The sequence below is a fragment of the Pinus tabuliformis genome, chromosome 2_1 (assembly GCF_031772625.1).
Source record: "Pinus tabuliformis cultivar Carrire ecotype Pingquan chromosome 2_1, CPIR1, whole genome shotgun sequence".
Taxonomy (NCBI): domain Eukaryota; kingdom Viridiplantae; phylum Streptophyta; class Pinopsida; order Pinales; family Pinaceae; genus Pinus; species Pinus tabuliformis.
In genome coordinates this window covers 25,816,377-25,840,273 of record NC_142299.1, presented here as the reverse complement: position 1 = coordinate 25,840,273, position 23,897 = coordinate 25,816,377, and the positions used below count along the sequence as shown (strand labels likewise).

The following is a 23,897-nucleotide window of genomic DNA, read 5'->3' as shown; positions in this document are numbered from 1 at the left end:
TTTTCTTCTGTTGTTCCTTTATGTTCCGCTGCAATATTAATGTTATTGTTCTTTCTACATAATTGCTAATGATGTCTCTATACTAATCATGCCTTTCCAATCCTTTCCAATTCTTTGCTTATTGCACAGACTAAAGCACATGATTCTTCTTTTAAACCAAGGGACTCTTCATTTCCTTCTACCATTAATTGAGCCAGACCTTTCCCTTTGATGAGCTTGGTTGGCTTGATTTCAATGTCCCACTCCTGTATTTTTGCTACCAACTTGCCTCTGTGCCTCTGGTCCCCAGGAAATCCTGTTGAGACAATATGTCCTTACTGCAGTATGTGGAACATAACAAATCACTTTGTTGTAGCCAACATATGTTTTGAAGTGCTTGAGTGATTTGCCTAAGGCATAGGCTTGCTTTTCCATGATTGCATGCTTCAATTGTGCATCTCTAGGTATCTTTCTCATAAAGGTGATTGGTTGCTCTTCACCCTCTTTAACTATATTGAAGAAGTATACTTGCAATGGTATCATTAAAAGCAAAAGAGAAAACAATAAAAATCTTAGAATAATCAGGGCTTATGAAATTGGAGACTTTACGATGGCTTCTTTGATGTCTTCGAATGCTGCCCTGCTGCTTGCATCCCATTTATAATTGACTTCCTTAATAATTTGTTCAATGGTTTGGTCATTTTGGCAAAATTGGGGATGAATCTTCTGATGAAATTGATCTTGCTGGTGGAGGACTGAAGTGATTTCTGACGTTTGGGTGGAGTAATCTCTTTACTCCCTTTAATTTTTTCTGGATGCAGCTGAAGTGCTTTCTGACATTTGGGTGGAGTAATCTCTTTAAACCCTTTAATTCTTTCTGGATCCAATTTCAAATGCATAAGGCCCTTTCAAGCCAGTACAATGGAAATGAAATGTACATGGTAAATTTATGGGAGGAACAGGCTGCAGGAAAAAGGAATCTTTGAAAATGAAAGTTACTTGTATCTTGAAACGTGAGAAATGCCAATCATGTGAACAAAATGCCACTCATGTCTTTCCTTTTTCAAAATACTTGTAACTTTGATAATATATGCACACATGCGAGATGCCCCTGCACACACGAGAACATGAATTTCAAAGACGGCATACCCATTTCTGGACCCACACCCATGAACCTTGACAACCCATCTGATCATTAAATTTAGTTGTCTATTTCCAGCTTCTAAGCTTAGCAACATGGATAATTGATATGGATATAATCTTTTGCTGAGCACTATTTTGCTTTTTATAGACATAGGTGTCGTATGATGTTACACTTTTCAATTGAGTTCATTCTTTATCAAGAAGCTCTGCAATGGGGGATTTTCAGCATTGATAATGTTTATGTCACGACTTTTGTTTCTGTTGGTTACGGCATAATGTGTGAGGTGTTTGCAAAGAAATGTTGTTCACGTGGTTGAAATTATGCCTATGTGTGGGGTATGCTGAGAGGATGATGGCTTCAATTAGCACATGTTATAGGTGGAATATAACAATACACGTTTTTAAAATGACAACATAATTGTGCTATCATCCTTAATTGCTCTATTTATGCTGCTAAAAAAACATCCTATTTGTTTACATTTGCAATTTTGCAGAGATATTTCTGAAATTGCACATTCTATTAATAATATGTCAGTGATTGGATAATAATGATATTACTTCACCTTAACTTATGTGATGCCTTAATCTGCTTCTAGGTGAAGGGATCAATTTATGGTTTTTTGGAATCCTGGTTACATTAAAAGCGCTAGGAAATGAAACGGGTGATTCTTATTCCCTCTATGAAGTGATGGTTCCTCCAGGGAGGGGTGCTCCAAAACATATTCGCACGCAGGAAGATGAGACTTACTACATGCTTGATGGTGAACTGATGTGGATTATTGGAGAACAAGAACTTCGTGCTACTAAGGGTTCATTTCTTCATATTCCTCGTTTTGTTCAACATACATTTGAAAATAATACAAATAGAACAGCATACATGCTGTGCTCATGTGCTCCTGGTGGTTTTGAAAAATATTTCCTGGAATTTGCCAAAATGGTAACAACTTCAGATAGTGCGCTCCATGAATATAGCAATGATGAAATTAATCTGGCGTTTAAGATGGCTGAGGAGTATGGACTTGTTTTTGTCGGCCATCAAGGGAGCAAAGGCAAGTTTTTCTCATTCATTTCTTCTCTCATGCATCAATCTAAACATTTCTTTTTCTGTTTTGGTGGCTAGGCTTTTGATATGTAAACTTCCTTCATAATTTTATTAACACATTTCTTTGTTGAAATAGACTTATGGTATCTTGTCATCCTAATGCTTTGGTTCTCATTGTTTCTAAATTCTAATAAATGTTTGTGAGATATTATTGAATGCAAAAGTTTAGTAGCTTAGTTCATAGTGCTGTTAACACACAAATATGAACAATACTTGGGAACTTGTACCTTTTCCAAAAGGAGGAAAACTTGTAAATAGGTATATAGAACTGTTCCAAAAGGAGGAAAACTTGTAAATAGGTATATAGAACTGATTCTCTCAAGTTGAAGGAATTGACTACAATGAAACCTTTGTCCCTGTTGCCAAAATGAATTCCATCTGCTTTGTTCTAGCCTTTGCTCCCTCACATGGATGGGAGGTCCATCATATCAATGTCAAACCCACTTTTTTGCATGGGGATCTACAAGAAGAAATCTACATGGAACAACCTCCTGGCTACATTCAAAGTGACTCCAGGCTTGTTTTCTGCCTTAAGAAATTTCTGTATGGTTTTAAACAAGCTTCTCGAGCTTGGTGAGCAAAAATGGATAGTTTTCTTCTTAATACCGACTTCTCTATATGTTATTTTAATTTTTGACCTCACTTTCTGTTGAGAAATCAATGCATGTAGGTATTAGGGTTTGATTCCTCTTTTCTTGATAATTACTTGTGATTTATGTTGGCTTCTTTTACTTCTTTATTATGTTATCTTTCATCAAGAAATTACCAAATTAAAATGTATGAAGATCACAAGAACAAGGAACACAAGATATAGGCACTCAGCCAAGGCAAAACCCCTATCCAGGGGAAAACCCAGTCCAACTCTTCCACTAGTAGATTCAAATCAAGATGAGACAATCCAAGACCCTTTTGACCTAGACAAAGACCTCCTCCAATCACCAAGTCAGCCTTCCTTCAAGTAGATGATCTCTACCAAAGTCTCTAAGTGTCAGCGTCACAAATACAACTTCAATCCAGAATTTCGATCACCAACTTCAAAATTTTGGACCTGCTTGCACTTTTAAAATTTCAGCATGCTTGCACTTCTGAAATTTCGGCCTGCTTGCACTTCTGAAATTTGGCTTGCCTGCACTTTTGAATTTCGAACGTGTGGGAGAGAGATGCCCAAAAACTTCTTTCATCCTCTCCTTGCTCTTCGCTCTCTTCCTTGCCCTAAAGTTGCAAATCGAACTTGTAAGTGAGATGATGCCAAATAAGTCGAGTTGCACTTTTATTTATATTGCTTTTGCTAGGTCGAATAGCCCTAATCCAAGCCAATTTCATCAGGACAGGGCCAACTTGGTGTGGAGGTGACAAATGACATTTTTTGACTCAAAAATAATTCTTTTTACATGATACAAAAGCCCAAGAAGGGTCTAATAATTGTGATAATGACTCTTTTGACTCTTGAAAAAACCTAGAAGCTTTCAATGGAGGCTTTGACCTAGAAAATAAATAAAAGAGCATGAAACCCATGCTTCAAAATAATTTTCTTTTACAATACAAATTTCTTTTTCTTTCTTTTCATCAAATATAATTATGAAGACCCACACTAGTTACGTTCTTCAACATTCCCTCTTAACTAACGAGGTATTCATAATTACATATATACATCGGTACATGGAACATCTCAAGAAGATATGCTCTATGAAGAGTCACAACACACGCAGTGCGACAAATTAGATACTTGACCAAGGTATCTAATCGGGTGGGATCAAGGTGTGTTCCAAGGTTCAACCTCTCTAGGTACCATCAGAGTTCCACTCTAACACCAACCCAGGGATATAGGTGCGTATCTGAGGTCAAAGCTCTAAGACCAATGCCACCCTCCCTACTTTGGGATCTGGACATCATCACAGGTCATCCAAATGTCCTCCCAAGTGTGTTGTTGTCCCAAAAAGCTTCATCTCTCCCTATAAACTAAATCAGATATATCCACCAATCCAAGCATGCTTCCAAAAATATTCAACCTTCTTTATGGAGAGATCCTGCACAATCACAACCCTAATTAGTAATAAATTTTCAATATATATATATATATATATATATATATATATATCTATGTATGTTTAGCTCAAACCTTTAGGGTTTCTCAAATATACTGATGCTGCTTAGGTCATCATCATATTAAACACATCTTCGTCAGAAGCTTTCTTCTTTAACTTCTTTAGCAACACCCAACTCAGCCTCAACACTTCTTCCAAAAACATCCAAGTCTTGTTCACAACTTTATCAATCACGAATAACCATCAATAGTGCTTTAGCTATTCTCCGATCTCAAACATCCTCATGGCCTTTTCATCAAGTCATTCACTTCTCTTCAAGCTCCCTCTCAACTAGGGAGATATACACTTTCCTTTATCCAAGTAACTAGGGGACAAGTCCATCAACTATCTTATTCTTCCAGTCACACAGGCCCGTCCTTTTGCGTCAAGTTTCAACAATTCATCAGAGAATTTAGACCTTCCAAAACTTCATCATTCCTTCACATGGCAACAAGGTCATCTATAGAAATTTAATGTAAACTTTAATGTCATCGAGGTTCTCACAACTCCCTCTTTCCATCATGCTCAACATCATCATCAAATTATCATCAAATATGAGGTAAGCATCTTCATCATCTTGAAGACTATGTACCTGCAAACCTTCAATAACAAGTACAACCAAACACAAATATGTATGTACAAGAGCATGAAGTCAACTTTATTAATAAAAAGTTAGCATCATATAATAAGAGCATCAAAACAATTAAACTTTAGATATTCAAAACCTAAATCTAGTTAGGTTTACAATAAAAAAAGGTTATACTCTTCATGCATTAGCCTTCTTACAACAATCTTAGCTAGGGTTTTGTTACAAACCCTAGATTTCTTCATCAAGACTAAACGACTAAAACAAGTTAAGACTTCAATCACAATGAAAACATTTTACATCTAGGGTTTCATTATCATGCCCTAGAATATCAATCTCTACTAGGGTTTTGTCGTAAACCCCTAGATCAAATTCCAAAATTAGATATACAACAAATTTAATTAGGCTAGGAAATCATATGGTAGCACAGACACCTAGGGTTTCATTCCTAGGACCTTACTTTAACTATTATGAGGGTTTTTTTATAAATTCTGAACCCTAATTCATCCAACCCTAAAAGGGCTAGGGTTTTACGATAACATTACCAAAACTCTAAACATCAAAAGAGTAGGATTTCATTATGAGATCTGAACTTTATAACCAAACCTTAAGAAGACTATGGTTTCATCATTAGCATACCCTAAGCATCGAAAGGTTAGGGTTTTACAATGAACCCTAAAGGTTAGGGTTTCACCAAAATGAGGAAACAACAAGAGATAGTGTGGTAAGGATAGATTCAACCTGAGGATTAATCACCCAAACAAGAATTCAAAGACAATGTCTAGCTCAATCAAAGGAGAGAACAAACTTGAAGGAGCCTCAAACTACAGGTCTTGGAAGAAGTGGATTGACCTCATCCTTGAAAAGAACAAGGTTTTAGACTTGGTCAAAAGAAAAGTAAAGAAGCCTACAAATGACTCCAGTGATGCTATTTGAAGTTTTATTAATGATGTCATGTTTGGGATTTTGGTATGATCAGGAAAACCTAAGTTGTTAGGGTTGAATGATAAAGTCTAAAATCCGAACCTTTGAAGTGTTGGTAATTTTGGGTTTGCTATGTTCTTATATCAAAACCCTAACTCATTAGGGTTTGGTGGAATGTGTAAGCAAGGCCATGATAATGTCTTAGAAATAATTTCCTTGGAATGTGTGTTTGTTCGATCAAACCCTAGTCTAATCAAGTTTGTTGTATGTCTAACTCTTATTGATATTTGTGAAGTTGGGTTTGACTAACACATAATATGAAATGCCTATGATTGATGATGAAGTCTTAGATGTATGAGTTGACCTGTTTATCGATGATCATGAATCCTAGGGTTTGGAACTAAGCCCTAGTCAAAGTTTTGTTTCTCTAGGATGATAATATTTGTGAAATTCTACAGTTTTGGAATTAAACCTTAGTAGAAGTAAAAATCTCTGATGTATATGTGACAATTTGAGATTTGTGTAAGATTGTTATCTGAGTTTTAGTTGTGATTGATGTTTGATTGAAAAATATAGGGTTTGCAACTAACCCTAGTGGAAGCTGGTCATGTTGATGACTAAGCTGTGATTGATTTTGATTGATTAATTCTCATGTATGAAATCTAGGATTTGTGTGAAACCCTAGTGAGAAGTCTAACATGTTAATTTTGAAATTTGTTAGATGCTTTGTAGATCTGTATATATTTGAATTGTTTCTAGGGTTTTCTATATGTTGTAGTAGGGTATGTCATACCTTTGGAAGAAACATTGAAACCCTAGATATAATGTAAGTTGTTATGAAGTAGCCTAGGGTTTATGACAAAGTCCCTAGCAAGATGTTGAAATTAAGTTTGGGTATTTGATATATATAAGGTTGAAGTGCTTCCGTAATTCTGATATGGCTAACTTCATGCTTCTAGAGATTTGGTTGTGCTTGCTATCTAAGTTGTGTAGGTACATAATCTTCAATATGGTGAAGATGTTCATCAATAAGCATGATGTGAATAGTGATGGCAATGATAACTCTGATGAAATGGTTGGAAGCCACTAAAGGTTCTCCGATGTCAAAGTAAAGAAGTTGATCTTCTTGGGTTAAGAGGGAGCCCGGATAAAGGGATGCTCCCTGGTTGAGAGGGAGGGCATAACATAGTTTTGATTGGAGAATACATTTTGAAAGATATGTTGCTATATATAAAGTAGGAAAGAAAAGCATATGACTAAGGAATCTTCTGTTAAAGATTCGATTGATAGTCCTACTATGTTGAGGAGCAATATTTGTTGTCTAAAAAACCCTAAAGGTTTGTATTTGATTATGTACATGTGAAAGTATATTATTGATTGGGGTTGTGTTTGTTCAAGTGAATCCTCTCGAAGGTTTTGATAGCATGTTGGTTACCAATCAATTTGATTGAGAGAGATTGGTTATCCTTGATTTTATGGATCAAGGAATGTTGAGGCTTTGTGAGTGAAGCATTGCTTGGGAGGACATTTGGCCGACACTATGTTTATGTCTAGGTCCCAAAGTTGGAAAGGTGGTGTTGGTTATAGAGCTCTGTTTTTGGATATACACCTAGATCCTGGGTTGATGGTTAACATGTAAGCCTGATGGTACCTAGAGAGGCTGAAAGCTTGAGTCCATCTTATGGATAGATTACCTTGGTCAGGAATCTAGTCCATGGCATTGCGATGCCTAAACTGTTGAGAGACCAATGGATAGATTGCCATGGCTAGGAATCTAGTCCATGGCATTGCGTGCCTATAGTTCTTCATGGTTCATATAGTTGAGATCTTCCTTGTACTTGTATATGATGAATACCTCCCTAGTTAAGAGGGAGTGTTGGAAAATGTAACTAGGTTTGGTCTTCATTAAATGTATTTGAGTCATCTTGTAATGTACTTATCAAAAGAATAAAGAAGAATAAAGAAAATAATAATTATTATGATTATTATGACTTATTAAAGCATGGGTTTCATGCTTAGGTCATCATGTGTTAGGTCAAAGTCCCCATTGAGGACTTCTAGGATCTATTCTGAGTTAATAAAGTCATTGTACTTTTAAAGAGACCCTTCTTGGGCTTTTGAATCATGTAAACATGTTTAGTATTGAGTCAAATATGAATTATGTTTCCTCCACACCAAGTTGGCCTTAAGATGATCAAGTCGACCTCAAAGAGGGCTATTCAACCTCACTAAAGGACTATACATGAAGCAGTTCGAACTCCATTTGAAGCACTCACTAAACAAGCTAGTTCGATATCTCTTGACGCTGGAAAAAATGCGAAATAGAGGGAGGAAGAAAAGGAAGTGTGAGTTTGGTCAAGGAGAAGGAAAGAAGGAAATAAGAAAATTTGGTGTTTCTATCTCTCTCTCGTGCCCTGGATTGGAAGAACAAAGTTTTCTTATTGATGCCATAGTCAGTTGTCGTATGTTGCTGCTGCCAGATCAAAGTATAGGTCGGAGTTGTTGGTTGTGGGTGCTGCTGCATTAGGAAGCTATATCGGGCCAAAATCGAAGTTCCTATGAGAAGATTGAAGTCTTTCAGTGAAAATTGAAGTCTCCATAGCAAGGTTGAAGTTGTTGGGTTGAAGAAAGTGCTGCTGCTGCTGCTAGATCAAGTAGTATCATCTGCAAGAGAAGAGGAATGTTGACTTGGTGTGGAGGAAAGTTTGTTTCAAGGTATAGAGTCTTGGAATATCTCTGGAAAACTATTGAAGGAAGAATTACTGACTGGGTTTTTCCTTAGAGAGCGGTTTTGCCCTGGTTGTGAGCCTATATCTGATATCCATTGTTTTATGTGCTATTGCTTTGGTAATTGCTTGATGAACTAAAAAAAAGAAGCTCTAAAGAAACTTAATAAGAAGTTAAGAACATCACAAGTAATTATTAAGTATAAGGAAATCTTTCTGCCTTTCTAATTTTCTAACACTTTCCTTAAGACAAAGATGCCAAGCTTGCTCAACGAGCTCTATATTTGAGATTCATTCTGATTGATTATTATAATATTGTGAAGGCTCGACTTTCCCTTGTGCATAGGTTTCCTTTTCAACATTGACGCTAGTCCTTATGATGATAGTAGCTTGTAGTAAGGTTTTCCAATGATTGTTAAGAATGCCTTTATGTTGCTTGTGTTGAGAAATCAATGCTAGTAGAATTAGGGTTAGATTTCTCTTTTTTGATAATTACTTGTGAATTATGTGGGCTTCTTTTACTTATTTGTTATACTATCTTTCATCAAGCAATTACCAAATTATATGTGCATGGAGATCACAAAAACACAAGACACAAGATGTAGGCACTCTGCCATGGCAAAACCCCTATCTAGGAGAAAAGGCAGTCAAAATCTCTGCCTTCAATAGTTTTCTTGAGACTCTTCAACCTAGACACAACACTCCTCCAACCAGCAAGTCAGCAACTTCAATCCAAAATTTCGACATTGAAGTAACAGCACTTCGACCCAGCAGATGGCAACAACAACAACTTTGACCAGACAAGAAAATATTCGATCTCCCAGAGAAACCCAAACTAGATAGAGAGAGATAGCCCAAAATTTCGATTTTCTCTTTTCCTTCCTCTTTATCTAACTTCGCACTTCTTCTAGCCTCCTCTTCCTCCTTCACACTTTTCTAGCTCTTTCTTCTGGATATCGAACTTGTGAGTGATTGAGGGAGTACTCCAAATGAATTCGATCTCCTTGTATATATAGGCTTGAGGTGAGGTCGAATTTCCTTGTTTGAGGCCGACTTGATCTTCTTGAGGCCGACTTGGTGTGGAGGTGTCAAATACCTAATTTGACTCAATAATAAATCTTTTTACATGATTCAAAAGCTTAAGAAGGGTCTCTTTAAATGGACAATGACTCTAATGACTCAGAATAAATCCTAGAAGTCCTCAATGGGGACTTTGACCTAAACAATGATGACCCAAGCATGAAAGCCATGCTTTAATAAGTCATTGTGATAATAATAAAATTTTTCTTCTTCATTCTTTTGACAAGTACATTACATAATGACTCAAATACATTCATGAAGGCCGAACCTAGTTACATTTTTCAACAACTTGGTCTTGGTTCCTCTCTTTAAGAGGCTCTTTGCTGGAGATTAGGATTGTAACTAGTCTTTTAAATATTGGATTTGTCACCCTTTAATCACTTGCACATAAACTTTTATTTCGTTCCTTCTGAGGTGACACCAAAATTCAGATGAACAAAAATCTCTTCGGATGAACACATGAACAATAACTTCGGATGGCTCTTCAACTGTAGCTTCGAATGGATGACATGAACATAACACTGTAGCTTCGGGTGGCGCTTTTTGGTCCTTATATTAACTACACTCTGTGACAGTGATATACCTTCGGACCTGTGTAACACTCTTAGAATTTTAGACTTGTCTATTATGAACAAACTTCTTGTATTTGTCCTTATTTTGTCTTATCCTTGTCTCTATGTTTGAACTTCAAATTACCATGATTCTTGAACTTGTACCTTTCCTTTACCTTTGAACTTGAATTACTATACCTTGAACTCAAATTCCTGTACTCAATTTGGAATTCTTCAATCTCATATCATAGGCCCTGTAGTTTCTAGATGACCATGCAATCTTGATAATGACCATGAGTTAGTGATTTTTCTAGCTGCCTTCAATGTAAACCTTAGCTGGCTTCTTTTACTTATTTATTATGTTATCTTTCATCAAGCAATTACCAAATTAGAATGTATGAAGATCACAAAAACAAGGAACACAAGATATATGCATTCAACCAAGGCAAAACCCCTATTCATGGGAAAACCCAGTACAACTCTTCCACTAGTAGATTCAAATCAAAATGAGACAATCCAAGAACCTTTTGACCTAGACAAAGACCTCCTCTAATCACCAAGTCGACCTTTCCTTCAAGTAGATGATCTCTGCCAAAGACTTCAAGTGTCAGCTTGAAAAATACAACTTCAATACAGAATTTCAGCCCCTACCTTCAGAAGTTCGGGCTTGCCTGCAGTTTTGAAATTTCGGCTTGCCTGCACTTCTGAAATTTCAGCCTGCTTACACTTTTGAAAGTTCGAACGTGTGGGAGAGAGATGCCCAAAAATTTCTTTCTTCCTTCTCCTTGCTCTTTGCTCTTCTTTTCTTGCCCTAAAGTTGTAGATCAATCTTGTAAGTGAGATGATGCCAAATAGGTCAAGTTGCACTTTTATTTATAATGCTTTTGTTGGGTCGAGTAGCCCTAATCCAAGCCGACTTCATCAGGACAGTGTCAACTTGGAGTGGAGGTGACAAATGACATTTTGACTCAAAAATAATTCCTTTTACATGATACAAAAGCCCAGGAAGGGTCTAATAATTGTGATAATACCTCTTTTGACTCTTGACAAAACCTAGAGGCCTTTAATGGAGGCATTGACCTAGAAAATAAATAAAAGAGTATGAAACCCATGCTTCAAAATAATTTTCTTTTATGATAAAAAATTATTTTTCTTTCTTTTCATCAAATATAATTATGAAGACCAACACTAGTCACTTTCTTCAACACTTTCTACATCAAGAAAGTTGAAAACCATCTCATAATCCTTGTTCTTTATGTTGATGACCTTATCCTCTTTCGTAGTGACCCTAGATTTTTAACCCATGTGACGTCAAGCCTTAAGAAGAAGTTTGAAATGATAGATTCAGGATATTTGCATTGTTTCCTTGGCCTCCAAGTTTTGCAAACCAAAGGATGGAATTTCTATTTCCCAATCTATGTATGCATATAACTATTTCCTTGGCCTCTGAGTATTCCAAACCAAAGGAAGGAATTTCTGTTTCCCAATCTAAGTATGCATGCAACCTTCTTCATCTTTTTCACATGGAAGATTGCAAACCATCCCCTTCTCCCTTTTATTTTGGAGTCAAACTTTTTGCCACTTGCACTACACATGGGGTTGATACCACTTTGTACCATCAATTATTTGGTAGCCTCTTATATTTGACTCATACCCATCTTGATATTTCCTTCTTGTTCTTGTTGCTCAGTATGCAATCAATACACGAACGTTGTTGAGAAAAAGGGTACCAAGGAAGTGTTTCCTAGTGCTTTTGCCTTTTGCCTAGGAAAACACATGAGAACACCTTTTTTGCAAGTGACATTATGAGTTATTAAAGTCATGTGAGGTGACTTTATGAGTTATTAAAGTCACTTTATGAGGTACTCTAATAATATGTACTTTATATCATTAAAGTCACTTTATTTTTATAAAGTGACTTTATGAGAAAAAGTACATGGTACCTTATAATATTAAAGTCACTTTATGTTTTTAAAGTGACTTTATGTGAAAAAAGGTACAAGGTACAACTTAAAGTTATAAAGTGACTAGGGAAGGAAAAGATCTCCACCATTGATCTAGAAGGCTGAGATCTAATCTCAACCCTTGATCAAAAGGGTTAGGGTTCTCTCATCTTAATGAGAACTAAAAAGGGAAAATGGCATGAGATGTTATTCATTCTTCATGAGCATTCTTGGAGAAGAGGGGAAATGAGGTTGTGAGAGCTTCAAGGAGGTTAAGAGAAATTTGAGGAGAGACAAAGACTGTGAGAGCTATTTTGCTGAGGAGAACTAGATCTACAATAGCTCAAGCTTCAAGATAGGGTCGAGATTTCACGCTGGAAAGGAGTGACACATTCCCAAAATTAGTGTGTAGAGATACTAGCACAAAAATTGAGGCTGAGAACGCTGTTTAGTAGGCTTGAACTTTGAGACAGTGAGGGCAGAGTTTAATACTGTTTTCAAGGAGATTTCATGATTTTTTAACGCTGTGTCAAGTTGAAATTGAGGAGAATAGGCCCAAATTTTAGAGAGGAAGCTTGCACGCATTCCTAGGCAAAACACTGAGCATGACAATCTGATTTTTGCTAAAGGAGGCTGTTAGTGGCACATGTTTCCAAGCAGAGGTTGCTGGAACTATGGTTCTGTTTTTGTGGGTGTCAAGTGCTGTCAGTGGCATGAATTTTTGAGTAGTCCAAGTCAAACAATGGCCCATAAATCGAGACAATGCAGGGAGAGATAAGTAACTCTAAGTTTGTAGCTAATGTTGTACAAATTTCTCTGAGAAAGGAAAAAAATAAAATCTCCTTCACACTAGTTTTCACCTTGTGGGTTTTTCTAGGGTCAAAGTTGACCAAAAATAAGTGTCTCATTTTATGTGTGAATGCTTGTTAAAATTTTCTATCAGCTGAAAAGTTAAAATGTAGAGGCAACCTAGCAATGTTTTGTTTTTAATGCAGATGAAGTTTATTTATCAACCATGCTTATTGTTAGAAAATGTAAAGTGGCAACTATTAAACTTATTTTCTTTAACCTTGATACTTGCTTGTGAATCTTAGTTATCTTCTTGATGTTCTTTAGTTAGATCTTTTCATCAAAAAATATCAAGAAACAATAACAACAAAGGACACAAATATAGGCTTTCAGCTAGGGCAAAAACCCTCCAAAGGAAAAACCCAGAAACTCTTCTCTTCTTAGAATCTGCTTCAAATGAGATACAAAGACCCAATCCCTAGACCAAGTCCTTCTCCCAGTACGAAGTCAGCCTTTCCTCAAGTCCTTTCTTGATTCTGTACAAAACTGCTTCTTCCTTGCAACTTTGAACTGCCAGCGACACCACTGCTACTCGACCTGCAACTTTGATCCAACAACTTTGTCCTTGCAGCTTCTTGGAAACCTTAATATAACCTCATCTTGGGACCTATTGCACTCAAATTGTCAAAGTTCCAGGGAACCAGGAGTACCAACATTTTTCAACAAGGATCGGATCACATATCAATCGTTCATGTGTCATAGTCATCCCATTCTTCAAGTTATATATTGTAAATGATCTTAGTAAAACCATGAGTCTATGTAACAACCTAGGTAAGCCTATAATTTGATGACGAATTCCATCCTAGGAGGTTTTTTAACTTCACTGATTACCTGTGTTTTTTGACATGGCTAATCAGAAGAGGTTTTCCCCTTTAGCGTAAACTCCCAAATTTAGGGTGAAATTTATTGTCGAATTATTAGGTGAGTCCTAGTGTCTTAGTCAAGTTTGATGTGAAAGTGGTTTGGAAATAATTTAAGCTAATTGGCCAAATTATTTTATTACAAATCACTTGGTTTACTAGATCATATTGAGTCGTAGATGGGTTGTGTGTTTTGAGGGTCTAAGACGAATTTGTATTCCCTCTTTGAGTCTTGTAAATGAAAAATCATATGTATTAGAGGGTTGGAAAAATAATTAATTCCCTCATGTGTAAATTAATTAATTCTTTTGGCAAAATAAATTTAAATCTTAAGCTAGCAAATTAATTAATTAGAGTCAAAATTAAATTGTCTACGAAAATAAATTCTCCAAATGGAAAAATTCATGGCTCTTGAAATAATACATTTTTAAAGGTCCTCCACCAAGGAAATATTGTCTCTTTCAAGAAAATTTGGACCCTTGGACCTTGGTGGTTATGTCAAAGTCATTTTTTGAGGAAATTAGCTCTAAATAATTAATTTTGAACTAATTAAAATGGAATTAAATGATAAATTCGAAAATTCCTCAAAAATAAGAAATCAAGGGCGAAGATTAATAGATCTTGAAGTATTTATCAATGGCCAAGATTATTTTGACAAGGATCAAAGAAACTAGCTTTTATTTTTCCATTTGGAGGATTTATTTATAAATTAAAGAGTCATTTGATTCTCTAGTCATCTTGATCTCTGGCTAGAATAGCTGTTGAAGCATTGTGCAAACTATTGTCCCGCTGGGAAGTATTTTTTTACCATAATAAAAGACTTTGGGGTGCAATTCAAGGTGTTCTTTCTTATTGGTTTGTGGTATGTGTTGACTACGGGCATCTCTATGTTGTGCTGAATATTGGTAAGATTTGTTTTTATCATTAGATGGAGATAGAACCCTACTATTGATAGTTTTGGGCTAATCTTAGTTGGTTTGATTCCCCATGTGATCTAACAAATTATTTTGAGATAAATTCATAGTGCTTGCAGGTATTTCAATCTTTGGCCTTCAAGTTCACAAACTTGGGCAAGAATCACTATTGCTTGGATCTCTAGTTTTTATATGGTGGATTTAATTGGGCTATGGTGATCACTAATTTTTCTGAAGCGTTTTAGCCATTCTTTCAAGTAAAAAATATTGAAAAAATTGCTTTCTCAAAATCCATTTAAAAACCCATGTATATTTTGTAAATAAAATTGTAATTTATTTTTTTAACTTGGGTTGGGGTTCTAATTTATTGTAATTGATGGAGTTCTCGTGATCTCTCGTTCGAGAGATCACGTCCTACTTGGAGCCAAATGTTACCCACCATTTTATGGGTGATATCCCTAAGAGAAATTTTTTCTCCAAGACGATCCTCAACTGGAAGCCAACAACTTCTTGCAGCCACCAACTAACTCATTGTGCCATTTCTCCGCCACTTGAGCCAGCCATGTGGTCCCTCACTCACCTATCATGATCGTATGTTTGAAGGCGGACCTTTTGAACCTAAATGTATGCCTTGTCATTTGGTAGTTGAGTATTGTAGTTTACTTATCATGGACATTTCTGGGCATGGATTAATGGGGGGATTTGGCGGAAAGAATGAGCTGGGTTTGTGCTTTTGTTTCCTAAACCCCTTTTGGGTATTAAACTTGGATTCTAGTCTTGTGGGATCTCTTTTACTGACCATTGTGATTTAGAGACGATATTTCATGGGAAACCCTGATTTTGGTTGTGTGGTCCCACTCCTTCATCTACATATATTCCCCCCTTTCCACTGATTATAAACCCATTGATCATTTCCCCCACCTGGGTCCACATTCCTCCACTGGGTCCACATAGGGCTAACTCTTCCCTTCCCCTTGCCCACACCTTGGTTCGGGCTTGGAATGATGCCTCAGAGGTTGATGCAATTAAAAAGAAAAGCAAAAGCATAATTGGCCACATTCAACATGAAAATGTACCACAAAATGCAAAAGGTGGCCGTGATAAACACATTTACCTTGTGGACAAAAGTCAATACATGAGCTCTACCCCACCATCATGGTCATCACCCTGGTTCCTACAGGTTCTATAGGCCAGAGCACCTCATGTACCAGATTTCTTCCTCCTATACATTATATACCCAAGTGTGGGCTTCCCTCTTAGTAACTACCCTTGTACCCCAGCATGTGGCCCAGGGCTGCCCCTTTTAATTCCCTACTCCATTCATCTCTATCACATGCCACCACCTTTTTAAGGATATATCTTGGACATATTATCCCCTTTAGAAGTAGAAGCCACCTAATAGGATACTTGGTTAACCCCATTTGGAGCTTGGAGACATTAGCACATGCCAAAGTCCATTATGGAAAGGCATGCCATTATGAAGTCCCCACTTGTGGTCCATGGTTTGTAAGCTCTTTTACTCTATTTCTTTGATGACTTGTACTAGAAGGCTAGGGGACACATTGGATCTTATGCAGGATTGCAGGTGGTCTCCATCTTGGGTTTGGTTTCCCTATACGACGTTCGAACCTTCCTAAGGGTTGCATTGGCACATGTAGGGTGTGTGTTGAGAGCAATGGGCCTCCACAATAGTAGACAACACTCCATGGATCCCCAAAGATGCTCAAAGATTGCTCGAGATTCACCTATTGGACGAGAAAGATGCACGTAGTTCACCTTTGCCCAGCTAACTCCACAAATGTACCATGCACTTGGCAGATGACCCAGGACTTGTATGTTGATGTGATATCACTTACACCATCATCTGAGCCCTTACATATGGTCTACATACATCTTCGACTTACTTGGAGACCCATGAGGTCACTTGTGTGCCCTCACAACCATTGGGAGCACCACAGGTTTATTATGTGGAGAACAAGGGGCCAACCCCTTATCCATTACTTTTGGAAGACCAACTCATCATTTTGGCACTTATGGACATCATCAGGTCTCTTAAAGAGCCCAACGACATGCATTATTGATTATTCGACCTCTTGGGAGGCTTATTATTTTATTTATGAGCTAGTTTGGTGGGCTTGTCACCAATAGATAGTTATTTGCACATTATTTTAGTTGATGGGCTAATGTAAGCTAAATTTAGGTTATTCGAACTCCTAAGGAGTGCATAAATAGGAGAGACATGAATTCATTTGTATCAAGGAGTGTATAAATAAGAGAGACATGAATTCATTTGTATCATAGCTTTGGATTGGATCATTCTTCTTTCTTGAGAATTTCACACTTTTTCTTGGAGGATGAATTGGAGCATGGATGAATTTTGATTTTTGGATTGGAGTATCTTATCTTGGAGCTTCTTTATTGTCAAATTGTTGATGGTTGGATATGTTCTCTTACATGTAAGTATACGCATTTAATGCTATTCTTTTTTCACTTTGTCATATGCATTGAATGGGATTTTCTCTATACTAGGGCTAATTGCTGCATTGCATAATTGAGAAATTGTGGAATTATTGTTTCTATATAACATCCTAGAGATAATTTGACCATTGAATTTATCTTGATAAGCCATCTTTTTTTGCAAAGAAAAGTATAAAAGGTTTTAGGTCACTTATTCTTGCCCTGAAGGCCAAATGAAGCAGTCCTTAGGTCTCCTTGATTGAGAAATGAAGTGCTTTCTCATCATTCTCCTAGACTCCATTCTCCTCAAGGGATTAGGCACTGGTCTACCAATAGGTGATCACTTAAAGAACATTTTTCTTCACCTTCTCCCCTTCTCTTCTAGGTCTAGTCAAGTTGGGTCACCTAGGGCATCATTTTTCCGACAAAGTGGCCATTAAAAAAGTTTGATCTCTTAGCCTCTACTGTATTGGTATGTCTTCAAGGTCTCGTCCAAATTTGAAGAAATTCTGATGGTGGGATTGTGAGATATCCCGAGCTCTAGCTTTGAGATCAAACTTTGCCCTGGTGTTCCCTAGGCTAGTACCTCATAGGATGAATTTGACACCTTTAAGTGGAAATTCTTGGTTTGATCCTTTCCCCTTCTTTGTCTGTGTTAAGAACATCATTGATTGCTAAACTCTCTCCCCTTAACCTAGGTCGGGTGCACTTAGTTTCGTGTGGTCCCATGCCTTTGAAAAGTTAAGTCTTTAAGAACCACTTGGGATACCAATTTCAATAAGGATTTTAGGGATTAGGACTTCACAAGTCATATCCCATCAACCCAACCCTTAAATCCTCACCTCCTCCTAGAAAGCTTTGTACCTTGCTTAAAGAGCGAGTAAGCTGCATTCTTGACCCCACTTCTAGGAACATGATCATTAAGGTCACTTCATATCTATTTGTTGACTCATCCTTCACAAGTGACTTTCTATATACCGAGTCTCCTCCCATTGTTGTGTTGAAAAGTGTAACTAGGTTCGGTCTTCATAATGAAATGTAATTATGATTTTATGTAATGAGATGTAAAGAAGAAAAATAAATTTATTGTATTGCTTGTTTCATGGTTTTCATGAGCAAGAGATTTTATTTTTGAGTCAAGACTCCCATTGGGAGTCTTTAAGAATTATTTGTCATCTAGTCATAAAATGATAGGGTCATTGTCATGTAATGAAGTCATATTACACTTTGTAAAAGGTCAATCTTGTCAATGTAAAGTATCCTCGAAGACCTTGTCACCTATCCTCTTCAAGTCGGCCTACAACGATAGAAGAACATGCTAGAAGAAGTCGGCCTAAACACTAGTGAACATGTCGGCCTAAAGGACATGTGTGGAGGTGTATATATAGCCACAGTCGGCCTCACTTAGAGTCAAGCAACTCGACTTTCATTTGATCAAGCAAAAGTACAAAGAAGAGGTGAAACAAAAGTTCGAAGAAGAGGTCAAGAAGAAGTGCGAAGAAGTGATAAGGAGATTCTTCTGGGCAAGTAAAGAAGGTTTCTTCTGGGCAAGCAAAGGAGAGGTTGTTATGCGGCAGTGAAGGAGAGGTTTCTTCTGGGGCAATGAAGGAAAGGTTTCTTTTGGGCAAGTGAAGGAGAGGTTTCTTCTAGGCAAGCGGAGGAGAGTTTCTTCTGGGGCAACAAAGGAAGGATTCTTCTGGGTAACCAAGATAGGGATCTAGAGACCAAGATTCTCTAGAGGAAGTCAGTAAGATCATAGAGACCGAGTTTCTCTAAGAGAAGCTGAGAAGAAGCAGTGTGAAGTATAGAGACCGAGTTTCTCTAGAAGGAGCTGAGGAGAGTAGTTCAAGATCAAGAAGAAAGTCGAGAAAGGGAAGAGGTAGAGCATCAAGGCTAGTGACAAGGTTCTTAGTGTTGAAGGAAATGTAACTAGGTTTGGTCTTCATAAATATATTTTTGATATTTGTACTTATTCAAGAAAAGAAATATTATTTTTATAATATATGTCAATGAGTTTCTTTCTCATTGAAATAGGTCTAGCACATGTTAAATGCTATAGGTGAGTCAAATAGTAAAAAATAAAATGTTGAAGACTTTAAGGGCATGTTATACCATGTATTAGGGTCAAGAGAATACCTCCAAGCAAAGTCAGGTTCCCTCCTATGCAAAGGCACCATCAAAGAAGCTCCTTCAAGCATGTTACACCACCAAAGAAGCCATCCGAAACAAGCACAATAGGTCGGCTTGCAAACTGTCCTCAAGTCGGCCTTCTAGTCGGCCTAAAAGGAGGGACAATCCTCTATATATAGAGGTTGTCCACTCCACCAAAATGCACTCACTTACCTTTGAAATCAACGCAACAAATGAGCAAGTAAAGGGTGAAAAAGAGACGAGAAAGGGAGCCTCTAGTGCACCATCGAAGGAAGGAAGAACACTGAATCTTAAAGCACTGTTTCTAGGGCAATCTAGTGCGAGGATAGGGAAGGTTGCCTGCGGTCTTAACAACAGAACTCCATAGTTGGCATATTGTTGATTTGGGGTAGCATCAAATGTGCTCTAGCCATGAAAATTGGTGGAGAGGCTAAAGCACATGAGATCTCCAAGACCCAGAAATGGTTTGAGCAGGTTCTACCCGATTAAGGAGATATTAAAATAATTAATATTTTTAATGGAGTTCCCAAGTCTAAACTTAGGAAAAATAAAATATTAATGGGTATTAATGTAAAACTGGGTTAGAAGGTTCTAAAGGACATGGATCAAGCCAAATCTAATCTTAGTCGTTGATTAGAGATGTAATCTCGACCATTGAAGGACCAATAGAAATAATATAAGAGGAGGCTTGAGGGTTAGTTAGAGAACACACCAGAGTGATCAGTCATTCAATTTTCTAGAGAGGGGTTGCTAAGCAAAGTCAAATAAGTGATCAGCAGCGAGGGGCAGTGAGTATTGGACAGAGAGGCAGAGATAGTGCCAAGAACCCAACGTAGAGGCAGAGAGCGAGATGTACCAGCCAAAGCAGGCCACGCAGAGCCCAACAGAGATAGCGTAGAGGCCAGAGGGCCTGCGTCATCCACGCAGAGGGTTGTAGGAGTAACGTAGAGGGTCCCAGAGGCTGCGCCATGCCTCAGAGGGCTGACGCAGAGGCCAAAAGGGCTAGCGTAGCGCTTCAGAGTTGCGGAAGAGGGTTTTGTGGGACAGGTTTTCTGAATAACTGTTTCCGAATAGAGAGGTATTACTGCTGGTTGTTTTTCTCTGTCGGGTGAGCCAGTTTGACACCTAGTTGTACTCAAGGAAATACTGCATAATAATAAAACCTTAGAATAGTTGCACCAGTTTTCCTGCATTGGGTTTTTTCGGAGACGATTGTCCAAAAATAATGGTGTCACTTGTGTGTTTGTTTTCTTTCCACTGTTGATCTGTATATGGTTGAGACTGTATTGTGTTTATTTTGATGTTTATATGTTTAAATAACTTGTTTGTAATTAACAAGTAGGAGAAATAAACCAGGAGAATACATATAAAATTTCTAACGCGTAATACTTAGAAATTTCAACACATATCTCTCTAATTGGGCTAGGAAACTAGACTTATAAGGTCTCCCAATCAAGCGAAGGAGAAGGACACTCAAGCGAAGGAAGAAAAGGGCTTACCATATCAAGGAAATCACCACACATGTGGAAATCTAGGGCAACAGGACAATGATATCAAGTCTGCACCTACACCTTGAAGAAAGAGCTCATTTGGTCAAGTAGAAGAAAGAGATCATCACAAGAAAAGGGACTTATCAAAAGGTGTCTCTTCTAGAGCAAGTGCAACAAGGTCTATCAATAGTTGAGAGAAGAACAAAGTGCAGGTAGGAGGTCGAAGTGCCGGAAGGAGGAAGTGTAGAAGAAACAAAGTGCCAGAAGGACTTGAATTGTGCTTAGAGGATATTCAAGTCAGGGGTCTAGGGTTTGGCATTGATTAATAAGAAGCTTCAATAAGAGAAACTTACTAAAGGGTTTTCCTCTCAAGAGAAGAGAGGTTTTGGCCTTGGCAGAGAGCCAACATCTTGTGTTCTTGTTCTTATGTTTTGAATCTTGATAGCAATTTGATGAAGTACACACACATGCATTAATAATAATAAGAAGAAGATTAAGCTAACAAGAAAAAGTAAAAAGACTCCACAAATTGTTATCAAGTAACGAAGAATCACACTACACTTATTTGCCCTAGATTCTTTAGCATGGTATCAGAGGCAAGGTGACACATTAACGAAAGGGCAACTCAAGAACACTCATCGAGGAAAGACATCTACATGGTTGAAGCATCAAGCCAAATCTACTCAAGGAAAAGAAGGCCTATCACCTATCATTCATCAAGGAAGACTACATAGCAAGAAGAAGAGCCTCACATAAAGGCACCTACAAAGAAGAGTAGATCAAAGCAGGACCTACATCAAGCGACAAGTCATCAAGCAAATCTCTTCATCAAGCAATTCCACTTGGAGAAGGCAACTTGAAGAACATCAAGTTCCTAGGAAGGCAAGCCATCAAGTCTTCAAGGAGAAAGCAAATCCACTACATCTCAAAATCTATCAAGTAAGTATATGTCTCGTTCTGAATATACATCAATGTCTTTTTGCAAGGAAAGCAACAAATTGGTAGGTACCGATAACTTTCTTGCATGGAAGAAGAGGACTAATTTACTTCTCAAGGAGAATGAACTCCTAGAACATGTCAAAGGGAATATCACTATCCCTGCTAAGGAACAATCCCAAGCCTTAGCTAAGTACAATAAGGATGAGACAAGAGATCAAAAGATTCTAATAGAATCAATCAAAGACTCACATTCCTTATGTCTCAAAATTTGAAACATCAAAAGAAATTTACAATAAGCTAGTAGAGCTATTTTCGGTATCCACAACCGGAGAAGTAATATCTCTAAGGAATGAATTGTACAAGATAAAGATAACAAAGAAAGGAATATCTCCCTACTTCATGAAAATCTTTGAAATGAGAGATCAACTTCAAGAGCTTGGGGAAGTCATGTGCTCTATCTGAGGATTGGGGCAACTTCACATCAAGCATATATGCCAAGAAGGAAACAACCACACTTAGTGAAATGTGGTCTCTATGCAGGACAAAGGAAACTACACTTAAAGCAAAGGAATATGTGGGATCAAAGGAGCAAGCATTTGCTACCATGGCCAAGAGAAAGAGAAAATTTGGCAAATTTGGTCCACGAAGAACAAACAACAAAGACATGTCCAAAATCCAATTCTATGGATCTCAAGAATATGAACACTACAAAAGGAATTGTCCTAAGCTTAAGAGGGACAACAACAACAAAAGAAAGAGGGAAGCTCACATGACTCAAGAGGTGAGAGAAGAAGAAAATAAGCAAAAGAAGGAAGATCCTTCAGATCTCTACTATGACTAAGTCAAACTCTTTACTTCAAGTCTTCTTTCAAGGTTTTGAGTAGGATAGGAGCATGTAGGAATAAAAATAAAATTGCATGATTAGAAACATCTTCTAGAATCTAGAAGCATGAAGTACATAGAGTTCTAGATACTCATGAAGAAGTAGCATTTATAATGAGAACAAAATGCATGGTTAGAAATATCTTCTAGAATATAGGAGCATGGTAGATATAGCTCAAGATATTCATGTAGAAGGAACATATCTAGTATAGGACCTCATCCACGATGAAAATTGATCATGATTAAGAATCTTAGAAGATCTCCATCATCAAACGAAAAGAAACATTTGCAAGGCAAGGGTCTTTAAGATCCTATGATGGAATTTTCAAAAGAAGGTTCATGAACCAAATCAAATGTCTCATTGGGAATCCTATTCATGGGATTCAAGAAAAGGATGATATCCAGGCAAGCTAAGATGAAGCAAGAAGGGCCACACCAAGGACAACCAAATGAAGCTAAGAAGATCAAAGGAGAATCAAGTTGAGGTATGTATGCATCAAAGGTTAGTCATATTATCATATGTATATTATTAAGTCATGGGAATAGTTCTATTGCATGATCAAGTATGAAAGAATCTCTTTCACCAAGGACATGCTCGAAGGCATCTACTACAGTGCAATGAAGGTCAACAAAAGGATATGTTCACATAATGAGTATGAGATTGCTGACTAGTCCAGGAAGCAAGCAATGAAGAAGTGCTCTCACACGAAGCATAACGTGGTTGACCAGTCTATCCAAGAAGAAGCAAATGAAGAAAGAGATCAAGCATGTGAAGAACACCATGATCACAAAGAATCACTATTTGACAAAGAACCATTGAATATATCTCCTGAAAGAAGGCAGAACAACTCTGACAAAGGAACGAAGGACCCTTGACACCTATGAAGACCTTGGAGATATGAAAGATGCAAATAACTGATTCTACCTTATGAAAATGTCATGATGAAGAAACCATCCAGCAAAAGCACCATTTAATGTTGAAGCAATATCAGGATGAAGTCATGATGGGCTACTAGGTCGAAGCATGTAAACAAGCAAGTACAACATTGTATCCATGAGAAGTGTATTCCGAAGCATGGACAGATGACAAAGAGTAGCCAGATGACAAGAATACCTAATGTATGACAAGAAAGCCACTTTCCACGAAGGAAGCAATGACGTGACAAACCAGGAAGGAAAGTGATTGATGGGTAGTGCTCTACTTAGAAGAAGTTCGAACGAAGACTCCATGACATCA

General features: G+C 37.5%; 1 protein-coding gene across 4 annotated transcripts in view; it reads left to right on the top strand.

Annotated features, from left to right (window-relative positions):
• The first annotated feature begins 1,696 nt into the window (after nt 1-1,696).
• The window catches only part of LOC149198613 (uncharacterized), a 74,606-nt gene continuing 52,405 nt past the window's right edge, over nt 1,697-23,897 (top strand). For 3 of the 4 annotated variants that reach the window (XM_089402079.1, XM_089402081.1, XM_089402080.1), the window contains exon 1: nt 1,697-2,171. In XM_089402079.1, the coding sequence (XP_089258205.1) occupies nt 1,811-2,171 (361 nt within the window). In that variant the 5' untranslated portion in view covers nt 1,697-1,810. The remainder of the gene's footprint in view (nt 2,172-23,897) is intronic. The other variant, XM_089402082.1, reaches the window with a different exon arrangement.